The following is a 20,629-nucleotide window of genomic DNA, read 5'->3' on the forward strand; positions in this document are numbered from 1 at the left end:
AAGAATTCCATCACACTCCACCACAATCCAACATATAAAACATCAACACAATATAAATTTATAACTTTAACAAATTGCCAAAAGTCACTGCAATAGTGCAAAAATCTTACCCACACCACAAACAATTCAGCAACATTACTGCATTTCACAATCAACCACAATATCCAAACCCTACCAAATGCTTCGGAAGTAACTTACCTAATAGAGTTACGAAAACTTCAAATCAACACAACCCAGTGTAGTCTATGCCTAGAAAAATTCACAGCAATCTCTAGTGAAAGAGGAAGTGACCTGCGCAAGGAAGGCTTGAGAAGTTTGAGTGTGTGCATACGGCAAGTTAAAACAGAGTGGTTTGTGTGTGTAATCAAAACAGAGCAAACCCAAAAAGGAGAGAGGCCTGGGCGAGTAAAACCGGAAGAAAAATGAAGAAGAAGAAAGAGAGAGATGCCGGATTGAAGGAAGAAGTTACCAACGGTTGTTCAAGATGCTGAACAAAACTGCAGTGGAGTCACAAGTTGAAGCTCTAACACCTTGAGTCGAACGCACGGTGAAGGGATAGAGAAATTGAGAGGAACCGATTAAAATGTCTGCATAAATGTGGGAGTCCGTTTCTTGAGCGTGGTAAGAGATAAAACAACTGCAAGGGTTATGGGTTGATGTGCACGGTTTCAGCGATATGCGGAAATGCAGTGTAGTGGGAAGAAACCGTGGGGAAGAAAAACAGTGCAGCAGAAAAGGGAATTAACACTCACCAAAACGATGTCGTTCAAGCCTCTCAACAAGTGCTCATGGGCCGGGCTTCATGCAACCGGGTTGACTTCAAAGAACTGGGCTTAGAGCCCAAATGTTACATATACCATCTCATTTATATATGATATGACTTTTTACAAGTATCATTTCATTTAAATAAGTTATGACTTTTTATAAGTGTCATTTCATTTTAATTGTGACTTTTCACAAGTGCACTTTCATTCTCAATAAATAGGAAACCTCACCCACAAATTCATGATCTTCAAATTCTCTACAAAAATTAGAGAAACATTTTCTCCTTCCTTTTGTCTTTCTTTATTTAGGTTTTGACTATTTTATATCGGGTTCAAGGTTCTCCTTTTGTGTACACCGACGGGATGATTAACGGGAACCGATATTATTGTATCTTGGGAGTAGACTATCAAGAAGGCTAGTGCATGTTTATAATTAGAAGTGGCAGAATCTACTCTAAAGAAAGCATCCATCATAACGTACTTTTTTACCGGATTCTCTCTTTCTAATTTATTCTTATTATTTTACATATTCTCTAATTTACAAAGTATTTCAAAATGTATTCCCAACAGTTAATTACTTAAACGATTAAATGACAGATCACCGACAATGAATAAAGCCACTTTGAAAGAACCATTATTTGTTAGCACAATGGTTTTTGCTTTTTGTGATTCTTTTCTTTTCTTATTTATTCTTCTGTCTCTCTTTTCCTTTCTGGACTGCAGCTGGAATTGCGAAGCTGGACCCTACTAGTTGAAAAGCAATCCCACGGGAACTTCTTTTGATTAATATTGGGAATTAATTATATGCTAATCCATGCTTCGAAGTTTGGTACGTAACCCTAGAATCTGGTTGATCTTCATATAAGGTTCGGCTATTGTATTAATTAAATTTGGTTTCATGTCTTGAACTACTCATTGATACAGTCAAAAATAAGTAAAGAATCTATATATCCAACGTCTTAGGCCGTGCATGGCTAGCTAGCTATAACTCTCCTAGCTAGCTAGCCTTCTTTGTAGATTTATAAAACTAGTTCTCGCGGCCATGGACGTTATTTATCAATACACAATTTGTTACAGCTAGGCTCATTGCAGTTTTGTTTATGCAAAATTAAGCGTTGCAGATAGCCTTCCCAAAAAGTCATGCGTGCGTTCCATTAAACAAGTTAAGAACCATTTCACCCGGCCAGCTCGCTAGCTCCCCCTTCTTTTATTCCTCCTTACCATGCACGAAAGCAAAAGGAGAGAGCAGATCATCAAATGGGATTATCCAAATAGTCCCCTTCCTTTTTTAGTCTTTTTCATATTTTAATTCTAGTATATATGTGAGTGCCGCTGATCAACTTTGACTGCTAGTCATGCCGGCTAGCACAAAATTTTTTTTTTTTTTATCTTCTTTTTTTTTTTTTTACATTTTTTAAAAATATTTATATATTTTTAAAAAATAAAAATATATATCAATATATTAAAAATTACTTTCTTAATTATTAAGTAAAAAAATTTAAAAAAAATTAAATACATAAACAGTCAAAATAAGATGTCAAAATCAATAACATACTAGCATTAATCATATATATGTATATATATAATAGAAGCCAATCACAAATTCTTGAGTTACTTTATTCTGGACGTGTCACACTTTGATTATGTCTTAATGTTATTAGACTAATACCATGGGTGACAGCAGGTACCCAATAATGGACGAGGAAAGTGCTTGCTTCAGCAATATGACAAAAATTCCATCGTAAGAGCAGGTGGCAAATGATCTCATTCTGCATAAATATTGTCTTCCTCTTCACATTTTCTGGCCAAAAGATCAGCAGCTAGCTATATCCACCAAATCCATGATGTACAGTACTGCATATATATATATATATATATATATATGTTAGGCCCCACATACAGCTTAATTAAATTTATCACTGATCAATGCCATTTTTTCCGATTCAACTCAATGTTGCATATACTATGTTCTATGCCTAAAGGATCGGTGCTTATGATTTTCCATTTAATTACCATGGAAAAGGAATATGTTCTGTAATGAAATGTCAAATGAGGGCGATCATGCATTGTGACACATGAACGGAAGGACCTAATTTGTGGGTATTTATTCACTTAATTGTCGTGTGGGGGGACAGCTCTAACTAATCTTATTTTTAATGTTCAAGCTCAGATATTGTATGATACAGCAAGATACGGTATTACGGCCTACTAGCACATGTTGGTTAGCTTGCTAGCTACGTATACGTGGGTCTACTTTTCTTCCTCATTGCTTCTTATAATCTGCAGCTAAAGTAAGGTTATAAATCTACCCCTCATGTTTCCAGAATCATTTGTAGACGCACTGGAGTTGCTTCCTACAAAGAAGCATATAAACAGTAACTCAGAGTACTTGAAATGGGAGGGATACGTTATTTTGCGATTATAATCATAGGTGTTTTAGGATTTTTGGGTTCTACACAAGCTCAACTGCAGTTGGGTTTTTACTCTAAGAGCTGCCCAAAAGCCGAGAAGATTATCCAAGATTTTGTTAACAAGCATATCCATAATGCTCCATCACTGGCTGCTGCCCTCATAAGAATGCACTTCCACGACTGCTTTGTCAGGGTTTGTGTCCTCTCTTTTCTCGTTAACTTTTTCATTCCACTATGCTTCTCTCCTGAGCTTGTTCTTCTTCTTCTTCTTCTGTATTCTTCGTTTTGATGGCATAAAAAGTTCATGTTTTATGACTTTTCTAGGGCTGTGATGGATCCGTGCTTCTGAACTCAACGTCGAGCAACCAAGCTGAGAAGGAAGGTCGTCCAAATCAAACACTCAGAGGTTTTGACTTCATCGACAGAGTGAAGAGCCTTCTTGAAGCTGAATGTCCTGGCATAGTCTCTTGTGCAGATACAATTGCTTTGGTTGCAAGAGATTCTGTCGTGGCCATAGTAAGACCCAAAACATAATTAAAAACAAGCCCAATTTGATCTTTCCTTTAATGAGTAAGAAAATGGATCAAGTTTTACTTTTTTTGTGTTATTATACAAATATTGTTTCTCACATGCAGGGAGGACCATCTTGGACAGTTCCAACTGGTCGAAGAGACGGGACAATCTCTTTGTTATCAGAAGCAGAGAACAACATCCCACCTCCAACGAGCAACTTCACAAACCTCCAAAGACTATTTGGAAACCAGGGTCTTGATTTGAAAGATTTGGTCTTGCTCTCTGGTAATCCAAACCTCCTCATTTCCAAGCACCTTTACTCAATTCAATGGCAACATTAATATATTTCAGTCAATTACTTCATGATCAGGTGCTCACACCATTGGCGTCTCTCATTGTTCATCCATCTCTAACCGACTGTATAATTTCACTGGGGTGGGCGATCAGGACCCTGCTCTGGACAGTGAATATGCTGCAAATCTCAAGGCAAGGAAGTGCACAAATCCTAATGATAATACCACAATTATTGAGATGGACCCCGGAAGCCGCAAGACTTTTGACCTTAGCTACTACACTCTCCTGCTAAAGAGAAGGGGTCTATTCCAATCTGATGCTGCTTTAACTTCCAACGCTACTACAAAGTCTTACATCACCCAACTGCTTCAAGGAAGGCTAGACAATTTCTTCGCTGAATTTGCCAAGTCCATGGAGAAAATGGGTCGGGTCGACGTTAAGACTGGGAGTGTCGGTGAGATTAGAAAGAACTGTGCAGTGGTTAATAGTTAATAGGGTAAAATGTCTTGTCTACGTAAGTTTCAAATTGTTTGTTTGTTTGTTGTGTCTTTTCATCGTAGTTGTTTTGCGAATAAACTGGACCTCGTTCTGGTGCCCGTTTCCAGTATTTAGAGAGAAAAACAGTTACGAATATAATAATTCTAAATTCTAAGATCTCGAAATTGTGTGTCATTTTCTGCCTCAATCAAACCTGGTTCTGTTCTGCTTCTGCGTGCTGTTTCGTGTATACACGAACAAGACTTTGTACAGAAACCTTTTTCTTCCTCCTTCCATGGTGGTCGGTGACAAATCATTATTGAATTATTAAAAGAAAGTGATAATTTGAAGATAAAGTGGTCAAAGTTACCGTTTTTTTAAGAAGTGTGATAATTTGAATATATAAAGTGGTTAAAGTTCGCTGTTTATCAGTTTGATAACAGAGGAGATGATTTATAAATATTATTAATATTATTAATTAAAATTAGATTAGGTAATTTATCTTTTATTTTATTTGGCCAACGGCTGCTATCTTGCAGATTGATGGTTTCTTTAATATTTTCTCGAGTGAAAATGCTTGTCCAAATGATATGTCCCGACAGTGGATTTTTATATATTTGTTATTTAATAATTAAAAATTATTTTTTAATAATATTGTAAATTATTTTTTTAAAATATTTAAGAATATTTTATATCAAAATATTTTAAAAACCAAATGACGACAAATTCTCGAGTAGAACCGTCCAGCCTTGAAGGACGTGATCCAGTGGCTAATTGGGACACAAAACTTATTAATGCAGGGTAGTTCCTCCTACCAGACAGAGTTTAATGTGAGTGACATCTGTAACTGTGTGATTAAGGTCACGGGTCACATGCATGGTCGGGTTGCTATGTGTGTTTGAAATTTGTTGGTGAGGGCAGAACCAGCTCCCATTGATTGGGTCAATGGGCACACAGATGTCGGATGAGCAATCTCAGCTATCACTACTTCAAGTCTTCAACTACTTGCTTTGAATTTGACATACCTGCATGTGCAGGTAGCTTACGTTACATTATTATTGTTTGGGTGATGATATCCACAACTTTACAATCCTTCTGCGATAGGATGAGTTGGGCTTTCATAAAAGAGTAATTGATACACCGTACCTCTTTTACTACTACTCTTCTACTTAATATTTGTTTTTTCTTTTCAAATTTGGATTACAAATCTTGCATAGTTTAAAAGAAAATAAATTCAATTAATTAATATAATTAATTAATTTAAATTTTATAAAATTATAAAATTTGACCTTATTTTTTTCTGAGTCAATTTTTATAAAATTTAATTTATTTTTAATTAAATTACATAATTATATTAATTGATTACATTTATTTTTTTCTAGATTATACAAGAATGTCATGTTCTTGAAATTTTAATCCAGATTCAAATAATAAAAAATAATAATAATAATTGGATAATAAAATAATAGTAAATAAAGAGTAAGGGTATCATTATTCTTCATAAAATTGTTAAAAAAATATTATTTTGAAATGATACTATGTATTACCCCTTCTTGTAGGATAGAGATGTCATGTGTTTTCATAAAATAAAATTTCTCGGTAAGAGATCTCATTTTTTTAATAAAATAAATACTTATTTCATAAAAGAATTATTTAATAAAACATGTCCCCAACAATATTAAATAAAAAAATTCAATAACTAAATACATTGTCTGTCATAAAAATAAATTTATTCTAACAAGTCTGCTCCATCTAAATCTAGCCCGCCTGCTGGTACCCATCATCACGCTCACCTGGGGTGGTTTAAAAATATAAAAATAACTAAAATAAATCGAAGACTTAGTAAGAAACTCATCGCAACGTAAACATAAGTAATATAAGGTTTTTCATAAAATATTTCATGCTGAGAATTTAAAATCATGATTGTTCATACGTATGCTATGACATGAATAACTTGTCTTGAATTATCTTACTTATCTACTTATTTTACTGGCCCGCACACTTAACCATGTGTACAAGGTAGTGCACCGACCTCACATCCCACTGTCGCAAGAGGAGTTGCTAATAATATTCTAGCATACTATGATAGGTCATGCTTAGCTCTGTAGCTTGCACATTCATCCTTAAATTGCATTGGTACCATACATCTAAATGATCATCTTATTAACTGTTCTGATCTTATCTTCTACTTGAGTATAAAAAAAACCTCATGTGTTTTATGCAACGTGAGATGTAAAATACATTCATCACTATAATATGCAGAATCAAACATGATGAATGACGTGCTTGCAAATATCACGACATACGTGATATATAAATACTGACTTTTAAAGAAGTGACTTTAATAAAAATTTAAACTCGATCAATAGATTTGGAATATTCAAAACTTAGTAAAAATTTAAACTAATAATTTAACTATATTTATTCTCTAAAATAATAATAGTAATCCGAATTAAAGTATTTATGATAAAAACTAAATAGATTAAAACTATTTTATGTCATAATTTGAGGATCCGTATGTTACACACAATTTTATTGAAAATCTTCTTCTCTCCCTTGTCTTTGTCAGCGATCTTGAAACGCAACTTTTTCAAACTCAAACATTAAGATCAAACCATTAAATCAGCTTGCGCTCCTTCATTTTCTCAAAAACGGAACCAAGCTGATCAAACTCTGCCATTAAAATCAGTTTGCTGTCTTTCATTTTCTGCAAAATACTAGATAAAATGGAGCCGCTCAACCAAGTGACAATAGACCAATAAACCCAAAAACAATAGAAAAAGAATGAAAACAAGAATCTCGTTTTTCAATTTCAGAAGTATTGTTTACATTGAGACAATCCAGAAAAAAAGAAAGAAAGAATCTGTAATCATGTCAAATCCAAGAGGTAACGTTACCCGGAAAATTCAAAACTTATTTCTCTCTCTCTCTTTTTTTTTTTTGTCTTCTCAACGGTACCTTCTCTCTAGGAGTTGATAAAAAAAATGCTATAAAAAAATAGAAAGAAGAAAAGTTTAGCTGCAAAGTTACAGAATTCGAAGTGATCTTTTCACGCTGCCATAAGTTCAAATTCAAAACCTTAAAGCATGGGTTTTTGCCAGGTTCAAAGCATGGGTTTTTGCCAGGTTCAAATTCAAAACTTCAAAGCATGGGTTTTTGCCAGGTTCAAAATGGAAAGAGAAAAACCAGTACATGATATAATATTTAAAAATGAATAAAGCTAGAGCTCTTGGTGGGGCTCGTTGGGGGCTCTATATTTTTTTATATGTTTTTATTTTTTGTTTTATATAGATTTTTTTAATAATTTTAAATATTTTAAAAAAATAAAAAAATTATTAAATTATTAAAAAATACTTTCTTAATTATGAAGTAAAATATTAAAATATTTTTTATTTTATTTCGTGATTAAGAAAGTATTTTTTAATAATTTATTTTTTTACTTTTTGATTAAGAAAGTATTTTTTAATGATGTTTTAAATTTATTTTAATTTTTTAAAATATTTAAAAGTATTAAAAACATCTATATAAAAATAATTTAAAAAAATACATGAAAAAATACTATATTAGAGCCAATGGAAGCTCCAGCGGTGGCTTTAGCATCATCATTTATAAAAAAAAAAATTCATAATATTATTAAACAATATTTTCTTAATCACGAAGTAAAATAAAAATTATATTTTTATAATTTTTATTTTACTTCGTGATTAATGAAGTATTTTTTAATAATTTTATTTTTATTTTTTGATTAAAAATATATTTTTAATAATATTTTAAATTTATTTTATACTTTAAAAATATTAAAAAATATTAAAAAATTTATATAAAAAATAACTTAAAAAAATACAAATAAATAATAAATACTTGCTACAGCCCCCGCGGGAGCCCTAGCAGGAGCTTTAGCACTGCCCTTTAAAAATTACATCATTTGCTTATTTGAAATGACATGCCGATTGGGTTGTAGTCCGGTTGGAGGCTCATCAGTACAGGAAATAGATTAGAGGGATCGAGCGCTTTGAGCTGCAGCGTCCCTTCTCTTGGATGATGCGATTGGCCAGTGTAAAAATAAGGTTTTAAATTCATCCGTCTATAAGTTTTTCCCTTTTTATTTTTCTTTAATATTAATGTAATGAAGTCTAAAAAAATATTGTCCCAACTCTCTACTTTTAAAATTAGAACATAAGATTCAATTATGGTTTCTTTTCATAAATTTTTTCATCTCATATTATCATTATAATTTTTTTAAACTTTTAAATAAAATATAAAAAATAATTTAATTTTTTTCAAATCTAAAAATAAAAATTATATTAAAAATTTGTATTTCAAACAATATTATGAGAGAATTTTTCACCCAACCCATAGAATTTTCTGAACTCAATCCATTTGGGGGGAACCAACTAGAGGAGAAATGACAAAATGAGTGAAAGAGAGGGACAAAGGTATTGGAAGCACATCATCATAGATGAAAAAGTAATATTAGGAGAGAAAAATGAGTAATTAACATAAAGCAAGAAAATGAAAAGTATCAAGTGTCAGGAGAGAAAAGTAGATAAGTGACTTAAAGCCAAGGAGAGGGGGTCAGACACGCAAAAATAGACATCTCTCACCACTACCGAGTGACATGTAAGTAGAGGGTCAGATATTAGAGATTGAGACTTTTTTTTAGGGGACGCTTAATTTTCTTTCGACTTTTGGGTTCTTCTTCGACTTCTTATGCAACATGAGAACTCCAAAGAGAAATTCTTCTCCAGCCAATAGAACTACAACTTCCATTATACATTGAGAAATAAGATGCAATGAGAAACTGCAAATAAGTTTATTATAGTGGAAGCTCCCCTCTCTAGGCCCCCGTAGATGTAGGTTTAGTGCTGAACTATGTAAATCTGCGTGTTCATCTCTTCTTATTTTCTCTGCATTTAAGTACTGTTCATCGCTACGGATGAACACACTAACACCGTACAGCCGCACCAGACCACTGTCGAGGGCTCCACACAGCACCGATTGAAGCCCAGCTCAAAAGACCTAAGTTGCTGGAACCTAGCGCAAAGACGTGCGAATCACGACGTTAACAGTGACGCCGTCTGTAGTATCGTTATAGATCTTACGTGTATTTCGTATGCTTGCGACAACTTGTTCCGGACAGCTCAGAAGTGATATAGAGAAAGCCATGGAGGCAAGCTGAAAACCATGGAAGAATGGGTGACGAAGTTGACTGACAAAGTGCAAATGCTTCGCAAAGAAAACAAGGAACTCATATTTGAAAGAGCAGATGAAAATTTTCCAGATAAGTATCTTCAACCTTTCCACTTTTATTTTTATGAAAAGCACCACTGCAGGAAAAAGGTGATTAAAAATACATTGCATTTAAATATTTTTTAGATATATCCTGCGTGTAGGGCTGGGGTCCCAAACTCTTTGGCCACTTGAGCTTAAGAGTACACTGGGTGCATATACATACACAAAGTGCAGGCACTGTGCACTTAAGTGCACAGTCCATGCACAGTATGCAAGGGGTGCACGTGAGACTTACTAAGACCTATTGACCTGCTTGCACCCAAGAGCCTCACGGCATCCCGCCGCGAGACCTACTAACCCGTCGGCAGTCTCTATCTCCATCGCGCCGACCTCTAGCCATGAAGGTCTTCCTCACGTCGGTGCGCGGATGTATGCCCCCGTACACCTAAGGAGCCTATGACCCACTGTCCATGGGCCCAATTGCGGAGACTGACAACCACCGTGAGGGTCACCAGAGTTTTTACCTCAGCCACGAAGTTCCCCTACGAGGAACACCATGCGTAGTGGGCAACGGGTGCATGCTCCCCTGTGCGCCCCAAAGGCAACCCCACTTCCTGTGGCTCTAGTAGGCAGCGGGCAACTGCCCCCCACTGCCATGTGTTTTGCCGAAAAATTATGTCCCAGCTTGAGCACCTCCAGCTCGCCCCAACGCATGGCGGGCAGCAATGGCCTTTGGCCATGTAATCCAAGCATGTAGCGAGCTTACTGTAGACCATCGTTAGCCCCTTGGTCCTGCCGATAGTTACCATTTGGACTGCCAGCATCCTCTGCCGTCTGAGGGGTGGACCTCGACCACTGCAGTTGACCTTAGTGGCCCCTCGACCATGCAATATAAAGGAAGGTAGGCCTAAAGGTTTTCTTATCCTTTATGCGGAGGAGTGCGGGTAAGTCCTCAGCTACCCGAATGAAAATGCTTACCTTCCTTGTCAGTGTCAACGGGGGGGAGTGGCTTCAGTAGTAAATTGTCCGAACGACTTACCTCCTTGCGAGATACCATGAGCAAAGGTAGAACTTAAGGTTGTCTTATCCCTCCCACAGTGGAGAGCAGGATCAGTCTCGCGGCTACTCGAATTAGGGGTGCTACCTGCCCCCTACGGGGCGGGGGCACCCCTTCCCCTTCCCCGCACGCCGGCCCCGGGATGCAGGGGCGAGGTACTCCGCCCCAGTGGGTGAGGTGCAGGGCGGATTCCCAATTTGCCCCGCCTCTTTTCACTTAAAAAAAATACTATATTTATTTTATTTAAAAATTATTTATAAGTGCAAAAATAATTAAAAATACATTTTTAGATCTAAATTATAAATTTAAATTTTATAAATATGACTATAATTTAAAAACTATGTAATTTTTAAATTTGTTAGTGCATATTTTATGTAAATTGTATTGTATTACTTTTTAAACTATGTAGTTTTTAAATTTGTCAATGTATATTTTGTAAACAAGTCTAATAAATTGTAATATATATTTATATATATATAATTTGTAAAATATAAATAGATATTTATGTTTATATATATGTATATAATATATATATATATATAAATGGGGACGGGGGCTGGGCAGGGGAAATGCGCGGCGGGGTTAGGCCCTCCCCGTCACCCACCCCTGCTACGGCCCCTAGATGAGGGGCGGGGTAGCGGGGGCGGGGTAGCGGGGGCGAGGCCCCACTGCCCACCCCTAACTCGAATAACTTACCCAGACCCCAGCTACGACGAAATGTGGGATCAGCGTCAACCTAATCCAAACTTACCATTTCATGCAGGGTCAACGAGCGGAAGCGAGTCCAGAACAAACTGTTCGAATAACTCACCTACCGCAGGGAACAAAAGGATGAGATGAGCCAGCAGCCATCTTGTTCCTCCCGCGAAGGAGAGTGGGTTCAATCCTAAGGCTGCTTGAATACTTACCCCGACCCCCATCAGGGTGAAAGAACGGACTAGCCACATCGCTATCCAAATTACCTCCTCGCGGGAGAAATAGGCGGTTTGGCACAAGGCATTCCGACCTTTCCCCGAACGAGAGCGGGCCGAGTCTATGGGCCACCCGAATAATGAAGAGAAAAACATGGACGTCATCAACGAAATCTCCACTAACAGAATCTACATTGCCATCAACATTTTACCTTCCAGCGAGGCAAAAAGGGAAAGGTAGATCTAAAAGATTGCCTTATCCCTCTCACGGAGGAGTGCGGATCGGCCCCTGACCACTCGAAGATAGAATTTCCACCAATGTACTCTACATCAATGAAATCACCATCAGCAACAGATTCCTCAACAACGAAATTTTCATCAACAGAATCTCCATCAAATGAATATTTACAAACAGAAACTAACATTCTGAGAATGCAGGAAGAAGCAAATGAAGAGGAAAGCAAAGGGGAATAAAAAAGGCCCGATGGGGTAAACCAATAGAAGCGAAAGAAATGGAGTTAAAAGGAATAGGAGTGAAATGAGAGATAACAAAAGGAAATATGAGCGAAATCGAAAGCCAGCTAAGGAAATGGGAGCGAAGGAAAAGGCAACTAAAAGAAATAGTAGCGAAAGGAAAGATGACTAAGGAAATAGGAGCTAAAGGATATAGGAGTGAAAAGAAATGCAACTAAAGGAAATAGCTAAGGGAAATATAAAAGAAAAAGAAGGTTAAAATAAATCAGTAGGACAAAGCGACAAGAGGAAGGTTCGCGGGGTAGAACCCCACCAAAAGACTGGCAAGCAAAAAAACTGACGATCCAGCAAAATGAGGCAAGACGAATGGAAAACAGGCTAAATAATTCTCATCAGGCAGGTTCAATAGGAATTGGCGGGATAACTGTGAGGGAATTTTTTCTCGAACTCATGGAATTTCCTGGACTCAGCCCATTAGGGGCAACCCACTAGGAGAAATGAGAGAATGAGTGAAAGAAATGGGATAAAGGCATGAGAAGTGCAGTATCGGAGATGAGAAAGTAATATCAGGAGAGAAAAATTAGGGATTTGACATAAAGTAAGGGAAGACAAGGTGTAAGATGTCAGAAGAAAAAAATAGGAAAGTGATTTAAAGCCAATAAAAGGGTGTCAGACACGCAAAAACAGACATCCCTCATCACTGTTGAGGGACACACAAGCAGAGTGTCAAATAAAAGGGACTGGGACTTTTTTTGGGGGGACGCTTAATTTTCTTTCAACTTTTGGGTTCTTCTTCAACCTGAGAGTTTCAGAAAGGACTTCTTCTCCAACCAATAGAGCTACAGCTTCAATTGTGCATTGAGAAATGAGGGACTATGAGAAACTATAAATGAGTTTATTATAGTAGAATCTCCCCTCTCTAAGCCTCGTGGACGTAAGCCTAGTGCTGAATGACGTAAATCTGCGTGTTTATCTCTTCTTATTTTATCCACATTTAAATACTATTCGTTGTCATGGATGAACGCACCGACACCGTACAGCCACATCAAACCACTACTGGAGGCTCCATACAGCACCGATCGAGATCCAGCTCGGAAGACCTAAGCTGTTGAAACCTAAATCAAAAGTGTGCGAAATACAACGTTAATGAATATTTTATTTAACTTTCATCTAATTTTATTTTATATGTGTAACCAAACGAGCCAATCACATGCTCAAGATCTAGGATCGGGCTTTTTACAAGAATTAGGATTTCTTGCAATTTTTTCATTGAACATTTTCTATCATTTAAGAGAAGAATTGACACGGTATATATACTCTACTGCATGTAATATTTGGATCCAAATTTTTTATTAGAAGCATTTAATGCAATGAGTCCACATGTCATGTCTATCTATTTTGAAATTATAAAAAATATGTGGGTCAGAAAATTGGGAGTTGTTTGGAAAAGGTTTTATCATTCCATATTATTTTATTTTATTTATAAATATCACTTAAATATAATTATTTTTTAATTTTAAATATTTAACTTATTCATTTAATTATTATAATTTTTTAAAATTTTTAAATAAAACGTAAAAAAAAAAGATAATTTTTTCAAATCTCAAAATAAATATAATATTAAAAAAATTATATTTTAATAATATTTTTATTTTATAATATTTTTATTTAATTTTTTCTCTCTCACTTTTCAAAACTTAATAAAATATCATAACTCAACCTATTTTATTACTATTTACAAATTCTCCATCTTACCTTATTTCCTATACATTCTCTTAGAAGTCTCAATTTTTTCTATAATTGTCTGAACTAATCAACTTTATAAAGCTCGAAGAAAGATAGAAATAGTATGTGGGCTCCAGTACATTAAATATTGCCCTTAAATGTTAACTCCAAAATTTAATGTTGTGATGAGATCCACATACTATATCTATCTCATTTTGAATAATGATAATTGGTTGGGTATTTCTACCGTGTGCTGAAGGTCTTGGCACTTTGATAAATAAAGTTGAGAACAAAGGGGAGATAAAGGATATGCAAGTGCCTAGATGAGGAACAAAACCTACACATCTACTTTTTGCAGATAACAGTATTATATTTGGAAGGTCTAGCTTGGATGAATGGAGAAGACTGAGTAAATTATTAGATATGTATGAACAGGCATCAGGGCAATATCTAAAACAAGTAAATAACATCGATATTTTTCAGCTCAAATACAAAGGAAAAACAGAAAAAAGAGATACTAAGGGCAGTAGGAGCAAGAGATAGTAGCTGCTATGAAAATTATTTGGGATTGCCTACAATGGTGGGGAAAGCAAAGTATAATATAATACCTTTAAAACTATTAAGGACAGAGTATGGCAAAAGATAAATAATTAGAAGAATCAATTTCTATCCCAAACAGGGAAGGAAATTCTCCTAAAGGTTGTCACTTAAGCAATCTCCACCTGTCATATGAGTGTTTTTAAATTACCAAAGAGGCTTCGTACAGAAATTTCATCTATAATGACTAGGTTTTGGTGCGAGCACAAACATAATGAGTACAAAATACATTGGAGAAATTGGAGCAAGATGGGGTCAGGGTCCATCTATGATCTGGAGAAATATATGGAGTGCTTGGAATTTGTTGAAAGCAGGATTGATTTGAAGGGTTGAGAATGAACAGGAAATCAAAATATGAGAGAGATGGTTTCCAAAGCCATTAGCTTTCTATATTCAGTCTCAAGTGAAGAATTTTGATAAAGGTTCAAGAGTGAAGGAACTTATTGATGTAGATAGAAGAAGCTGGAATAAAGAAATAATAAAGGGATCTTTCAACAAAGAGGAAGCATATATGATATGTAAAATCCCAATTAGTCAAAGTGGGAGCATAGATAAGCTAATCTGGGGCACCAAATCTGATGTTTTTAGTGTGAGGAGTGAATGCCATCTAGAGATGAAAAAAAAAAAAAGAAATGATAGTGGTGAATCATCAAGACAGACAAGTGACAATAAGGGATGGAAAATACTATAGAATCTTAATGTCCAAGGTGTGGTGAAAACATTTATATGGAAAGTTATTAATGTCTGTCTTTCGACAAGGTAAAACCTAACACATAAGAGAATAATTGAAAATCATTTATGCCTCATATGTGAAAGAGAGTAGGAATCCATTTGCCATGTTTTATGGAGTTGTGTAGTAGCTATTGACGTGTGGGCATAGTCGTCTATTCTTGTGCAAAAATGGAGCAGCAATGAAACAAATCTCTTAACTATCTGGAAAGGTCACCTTGATGCAGTTCCCTTTTGGCAAATGAAGTATACAGAGAAGCTAGCTCAACAAGATCACTCTCGGGAAAGGCATTATTAAGGAAGAAGAGGTGGACTCGAGTTCGTGACGAAGATTTGTCGACCTATTGAGAGAGAGAGAGAGAGAGAGAGAGAGCTTCGCGACGATGAAAGGGATGGGCTTGGGGCAACAAAAGGGTTTCGATTTTGAGGCGAGGGGCTTGAAATGAGATGAGAGAGAGGAAGAGTGACTGAAGGGACTATTAAGGAAGATTGCACAAATCATGGACAAGTCAACACAGGAGATTCTTAGGATATTCTTAGTCTGAAATCACGTTGTAAATAATGCTGTTATTCCTAAAATCATGCACTGCATATCTGTAGCCTTAACTGCTATGTATTTCTTAAAATAGAATTGTAAAGCTGTGTATATAACTCTGATTTACACATCAATGAAAGTGAGGAAAATTATTCCATTGAAACAGTGCAGTGTTATTATCTTATATGGTATCAGAAGAGCCTCTCTCTAACGAGCAACCGATCCCAATCTCCACCATGTCTTCCTCCACAAATCAAACTCCACCCATTAATCCCAACTCTCAACCCATCTCATCCACTGAGACACCTCTTATTGCCCTCAATATCACTGCACAAATCAATGAAAAATTAACACCCTCCACGTTTCCTCAATGGCGTGCCCAATTCGAAGCCCTTCTCATTGGCTACGATCTCCTTGACTATGTCAATGGCACCTCCATTTGCCCCTCCCCTGCACACGGATCCACTGTCTCCTTACACAAAACCCATTGGGTTCGACAGGATAAGCTCATTCTCAGTGCAATTTTAGCCTCTACATCTCCCACAATTACTCCCCTTATTTCTACTGCCAAAACCTCTCATGAGGCTTGGAAGAAACTCACCACAATGTATGCTAGCCGGTCTAGAACTAGGGCTATGCAACTCAAGGAGGAACTCACCTTGATTCAACGTGGGAATCGGTCGATTACAGACTATTTACACGCTGTGAAGGCCCTAGCCAATGAGATCACCATCATCGATCACTCGATTTCGGATGATGATCTCACCCTTTATGTCTTGAATGGACTCGGGCCTGAGTTTCGGGAGATCGCAGCGCCAATCCAGACAAGGGAGACTCCATTGGCGTTTGAAGAACTGCACGATCTCTTGGTGGGACATGAGAGTTATCTGCAGCGTCTGGAGGCTGCAACCTAGCAGCTTGTAGTTGCTGCCAACTACACGAACAGGATGAAGTCCGACTCGCAAGGGGGCGCTTCAGCAAAAGGCTTTTATAAGCCTAATGGGCCTCAACGGACCCAAGGCCAGAATCCAACTCACATGCAGAATGGATCCCGTGATGGACGCCGCTTCCACAATGGGTCTGGTAAGCCCAACAATCCCAATAGGCGTTATCAGCCTAAGTGCCAACTCTGTGACCAATTTGGACACAAAGCCAAGTCGTGTCCTCAATTACAGTCTACCGATGCCACTGTAAACTGTACTGCGACTTCACTGCCAAAAGAAAAAAAATGGCTCATTGATTCAGCAGCCTCCCATAATATCACTGGTGATCTTGCTAATTTATCTATTCATTCTGAATATGACGGCACTGATGAAGTTATACTTGGTGATGGTTCAGGTTTGGCAATCTCACACACTGGTTCCTTGGCCTTACAATCACCTAATCGAACTTTTATTTTACATGATACTCTTTGTGTTCCACATCTTCGCAAAAATTTAATTTTTGTCCATCATCTCACCAAACACAATAATGTTTTTATTGAGTTTCACCCTTTTCATTTTTTTGTGAAGGACAAGATCACGGGAGAGACCCTAATAAGAGGTGCATGTGAAAACGGCGTTTACATCCTTCCGGAATCACTTGTGGCTACGTCTCAAAAAATGGTTGCTAATGTGCATGAACGGACGTCGATTGATGGATGGCACAAGCGTCTTGGACATCCCTCCCTCAAAATCGTTCAAAATCTTGTTACTAAGTTTTCACTTCCTGTTACAACAAATAAATTGTCTTCATTATGTAGTTCTTGTTCTATCAATAAAGCACATCAACAACCTTTTCGATCCACTAGTCTTCACAGTCATGCTCCTCTTGAACTCATTTACACTGATGTTTGGGGCCCTGCTCATTACACTGGAATTGATGGATTCCGTTACTATCTTCTTTTTGTTGATCACTACACTAAATATATGTGGTTCTATCCTATGGCTACCAAATCTGGTGTGTCTAGTATTTTTCCGCATTTCAAAAATTTTGTTGAAACACGCTTCCAAACCAAAATCAAAAGTTTATACTCTGATAATGGTGGTGAATTTCTTGCTCTCAAATCTTTTTTGTCACTTCATGGCATTAGTCACTACACCACTGCACCATACACACCACAACAAAATGGTGTTTCTGAACGAAGGCATAGACATCTTGTTGAAACTGGCCTTACCTTACTTCATGATGCATCTTTATCTCTCACATATTGGCCACATGCATTTCAAACAGCCTCATATTTGATTAATCGACAACCCACATCTCTTCTTCAAAATAAATCACCGTATGAAGTTCTTTTGGTCAAAAACCCAATTATCTCAAGTTGAGACAATTTGGGTGTCTGTGCTATCCTTTTACCCGGCCCTATAACACCCATAAAATGCAGCCAAAATCAATCTCGTGTGTCTTTCTCGGATATTCACAAACACAGAACGCATACAAATGTTTGGATCTCAACAGCAATAAACTGTACATCTCCCAACACGTGTTATTTGATGAAAATCAAAAAGCACCTTCAGTCGACTCCTCCAACACGCCCAGATGCCCAAACCCGTACCTCTCACCGCATACCCAACCTCACGTTCAGCTCTTTCCCCATGCCCCGACACCTCCAGGTCTGCCATCATCGCATCAGCAAGCAACGTCCACACCAGTGCCTCCGGAAGGGGTTCTTGCCGTCGCCGCAGCATCCTCAGGTAATCTCGGTGATCTTCCTCACTCTGCATCCTCATCTCATCATCTAGGGCATGATTCTTCAAATGCTTTGTCTATACATGAGCATGCCTCTCTTTGTACTTTACCATTGTATATCCCTTCAAACTCCCCTGTTTTTCCCAATTTAGGTCAGACCGAAACCACCCAATCCCCGACAAACCCAAATTTTCCCACCAATCAAAACCTAGGTCAGCGTCTACACCCAATGACAACCCGGTCCATGAATAAAATTTTTAAACCTAAACAAATCCATGCCGTAACCAAACATCCCCTCCCACAGACCATTGAACCAACGTGTGTGAGTCAAGCCACTTCTCACCCTCAGTGGCGTACTGCTATGTCCAATGAGCTCACCGCAGTTATGAAGCATGGCACTTGGGATTTAGTCCCTCCTCCTCCAAACTGTCAGCCTGTGGGTTGTAAATGGGTGTTTCGAGTGAAACGAAAATCTGATGGATCTGTTGATAAATTCAAGGCTCGTTTTGTGGCAAAGGGCTACAATCAACGCCCCGGGCTTGATTACAAAGAAACATTTAGCCCCGTAGTCAAACCTGCGACTATTCGCTCTGTTTTGGCCATTGCTGTTATGAATGGGTGGGAGTTGAGGCAATTAGATGTTAATAATGCGTTTCTACATGGGGACTTAACTGAAACTGTCTATATGATGCAACCCCCTGGTTTTAAGGATCTGTCCAAGGCTGATTATGTGTGCAGATTACGGAAGTTCATCTATGGGCTCAAACAAGCCCCTAGGGCTTGTTACACTGCCTTGAAAAATTCTCTTCTTGAGCTCGGGTTCCAAAACTCAAAAGCTGATACCTCTTTGTTCATCTACACAAAAGACAGCATCACTTGCTATTTCTTGGTCTATGTTGATGATTTTGTCATCACAGGAAATAGTTCTACATTTGTGGACTCCACAATTAAGCAACTTGGTGACAGATTCTCTCTTAAAGATATGGGTACACTTCACTTCTTTCTAGGAGTTGAAGTTATACCTACTCGGCAGGGTCTATATTTATCACAACATAAATATGTTCGTGATCTTTTAACAACCACCAACATGCTTGGAGCAAAGGATGTCTCCACTCCTCTTTCCACTAGTATTCCCCTTCAACTTGTTGATGGAACAGCTCCTGTGGACAGTTCAGAATTTCGTAGGGTCATTGGCAACTTTCAGTACCTATCTTTGACACGCCCAGATATTTCGTTTGCTGTCAACAAGCTCTCTCAGTTCATGCATAGACCAACCAGCACTCACTGGACAGCAACTAAAAGGATCCTACGTTATTTAAAGCAAACAATTTTTCATGGGATACAACTTAATAGAGCTGCTGTACCTGCTTTAACAACCTACTCAGACGCGGACTGGGCTGGCAATCTTGATGATAGGACCTCCACTTCAGCTATATTACATTCCTCGGATCTAATCCTATCTCATGGAGTTCCAAGAAACAAAAAGCGGTTGCACGATCCACGACAGAAGCTGAATACCGAGCCCTCGCCAATGCAGCCTCCGAGACCATGTGGCTTCTTGGCCTTTTTACTGAACTTGGCTTTCCACTTAAAGGATCACCTCTACTCCTATGTGACAACCTTGGAGCCACCCATCTTAGCTTCAATGTTGTTCAGCATTCACGTATCAAACATCTTCAAATTGATCTTCATTTTGTGCGTGACTTAGTTCAACGTGGCACACTAAGGGTTCACCATGTTCATACCCATGATCAACTGGCTGATTTATTGACAAAGGCTTTATCAAAGCAACGTACAGAATTTCTATGTCACAAGATTGGTCTTGCCGATGGAAGCTCAATCTTGCGGGGGCGTATTAAGGAAGATTGCACAAATCATGGACAAGTCAACACAGGAGATTCTTAGGATATTCTTAGTCTGAAATCACGTTGTAAATAATGCTGTTATTCCTAAAATCATGCACTGCATATCTGTAGCCTTAACTGCTATGTATTTCTTAAAATAGAATTGTAAAGCTGTGTATATAACTCTGATTTACACATCAATGAAAGTGAGGAAAATTATTCCATTGAAACAGTGCAGTGTTATTATCTTATAGGGACTAGGGAGACAGCGGGAGGACGATTTTCTCAAATAAGTACTACCACGTTCAGCATAAATCTCTTACCTGTCCACTTGCTATTGCTATTGCTATTGCTATTGCTATTGGAGGGTGTAAAATCAAACTTTACACCAAATCT

At 37.4% G+C, this 20,629-nt stretch overlaps 2 protein-coding genes across 2 annotated transcripts; both read left to right on the plus strand.

Annotated features, from left to right (window-relative positions):
* Positions 1-3,067: 3,067 nt before the first annotated feature.
* On the plus strand, positions 3,068-4,664 carry LOC109020700 (peroxidase 3-like). Its single transcript, XM_019003221.2, has 4 exons — positions 3,068-3,368; positions 3,500-3,691; positions 3,811-3,973; positions 4,059-4,664. Exons 1-4 carry the CDS (start codon positions 3,159-3,161, stop codon positions 4,472-4,474), a joined length of 981 nt encoding a protein of 326 aa, XP_018858766.1. The 5' UTR covers positions 3,068-3,158; the 3' UTR covers positions 4,475-4,664.
* An 11,240-nt stretch (positions 4,665-15,904) lies between these two features.
* On the plus strand, positions 15,905-16,633 carry LOC118348442. The gene has a single exon (XM_035690067.1). It carries the CDS (start codon positions 15,905-15,907, stop codon positions 16,631-16,633), a length of 729 nt encoding a protein of 242 aa, XP_035545960.1.
* Positions 16,634-20,629: the final 3,996 nt, after the last annotated feature.

The sequence above is a fragment of the Juglans regia genome, chromosome 1 (assembly GCF_001411555.2).
Source record: "Juglans regia cultivar Chandler chromosome 1, Walnut 2.0, whole genome shotgun sequence".
In the NCBI taxonomy this organism is placed as follows: Eukaryota; Viridiplantae; Streptophyta; class Magnoliopsida; order Fagales; family Juglandaceae; genus Juglans; species Juglans regia.

Bases quoted from the DNA above. Each gene is read 5' to 3' on its own strand.
- LOC118348442 (XM_035690067.1), top strand. From the start codon at position 15,905: ATGGTATCAGAAGAGCCTCTCTCTAACGAGCAACCGATCCCAATCTCC.
- LOC109020700 (XM_019003221.2), top strand. From the start codon at position 3,159: ATGGGAGGGATACGTTATTTTGCGATTATAATCATAGGTGTTTTAGGA. The intron at 3,369-3,499 runs GTTTGTGTCCTC...TGACTTTTCTAG, and splicing joins TCCACGACTGCTTTGTCAGG to GGCTGTGATGGATCCGTGCT. The intron at 3,974-4,058 runs GTAATCCAAACC...CTTCATGATCAG, and splicing joins AGATTTGGTCTTGCTCTCTG to GTGCTCACACCATTGGCGTC.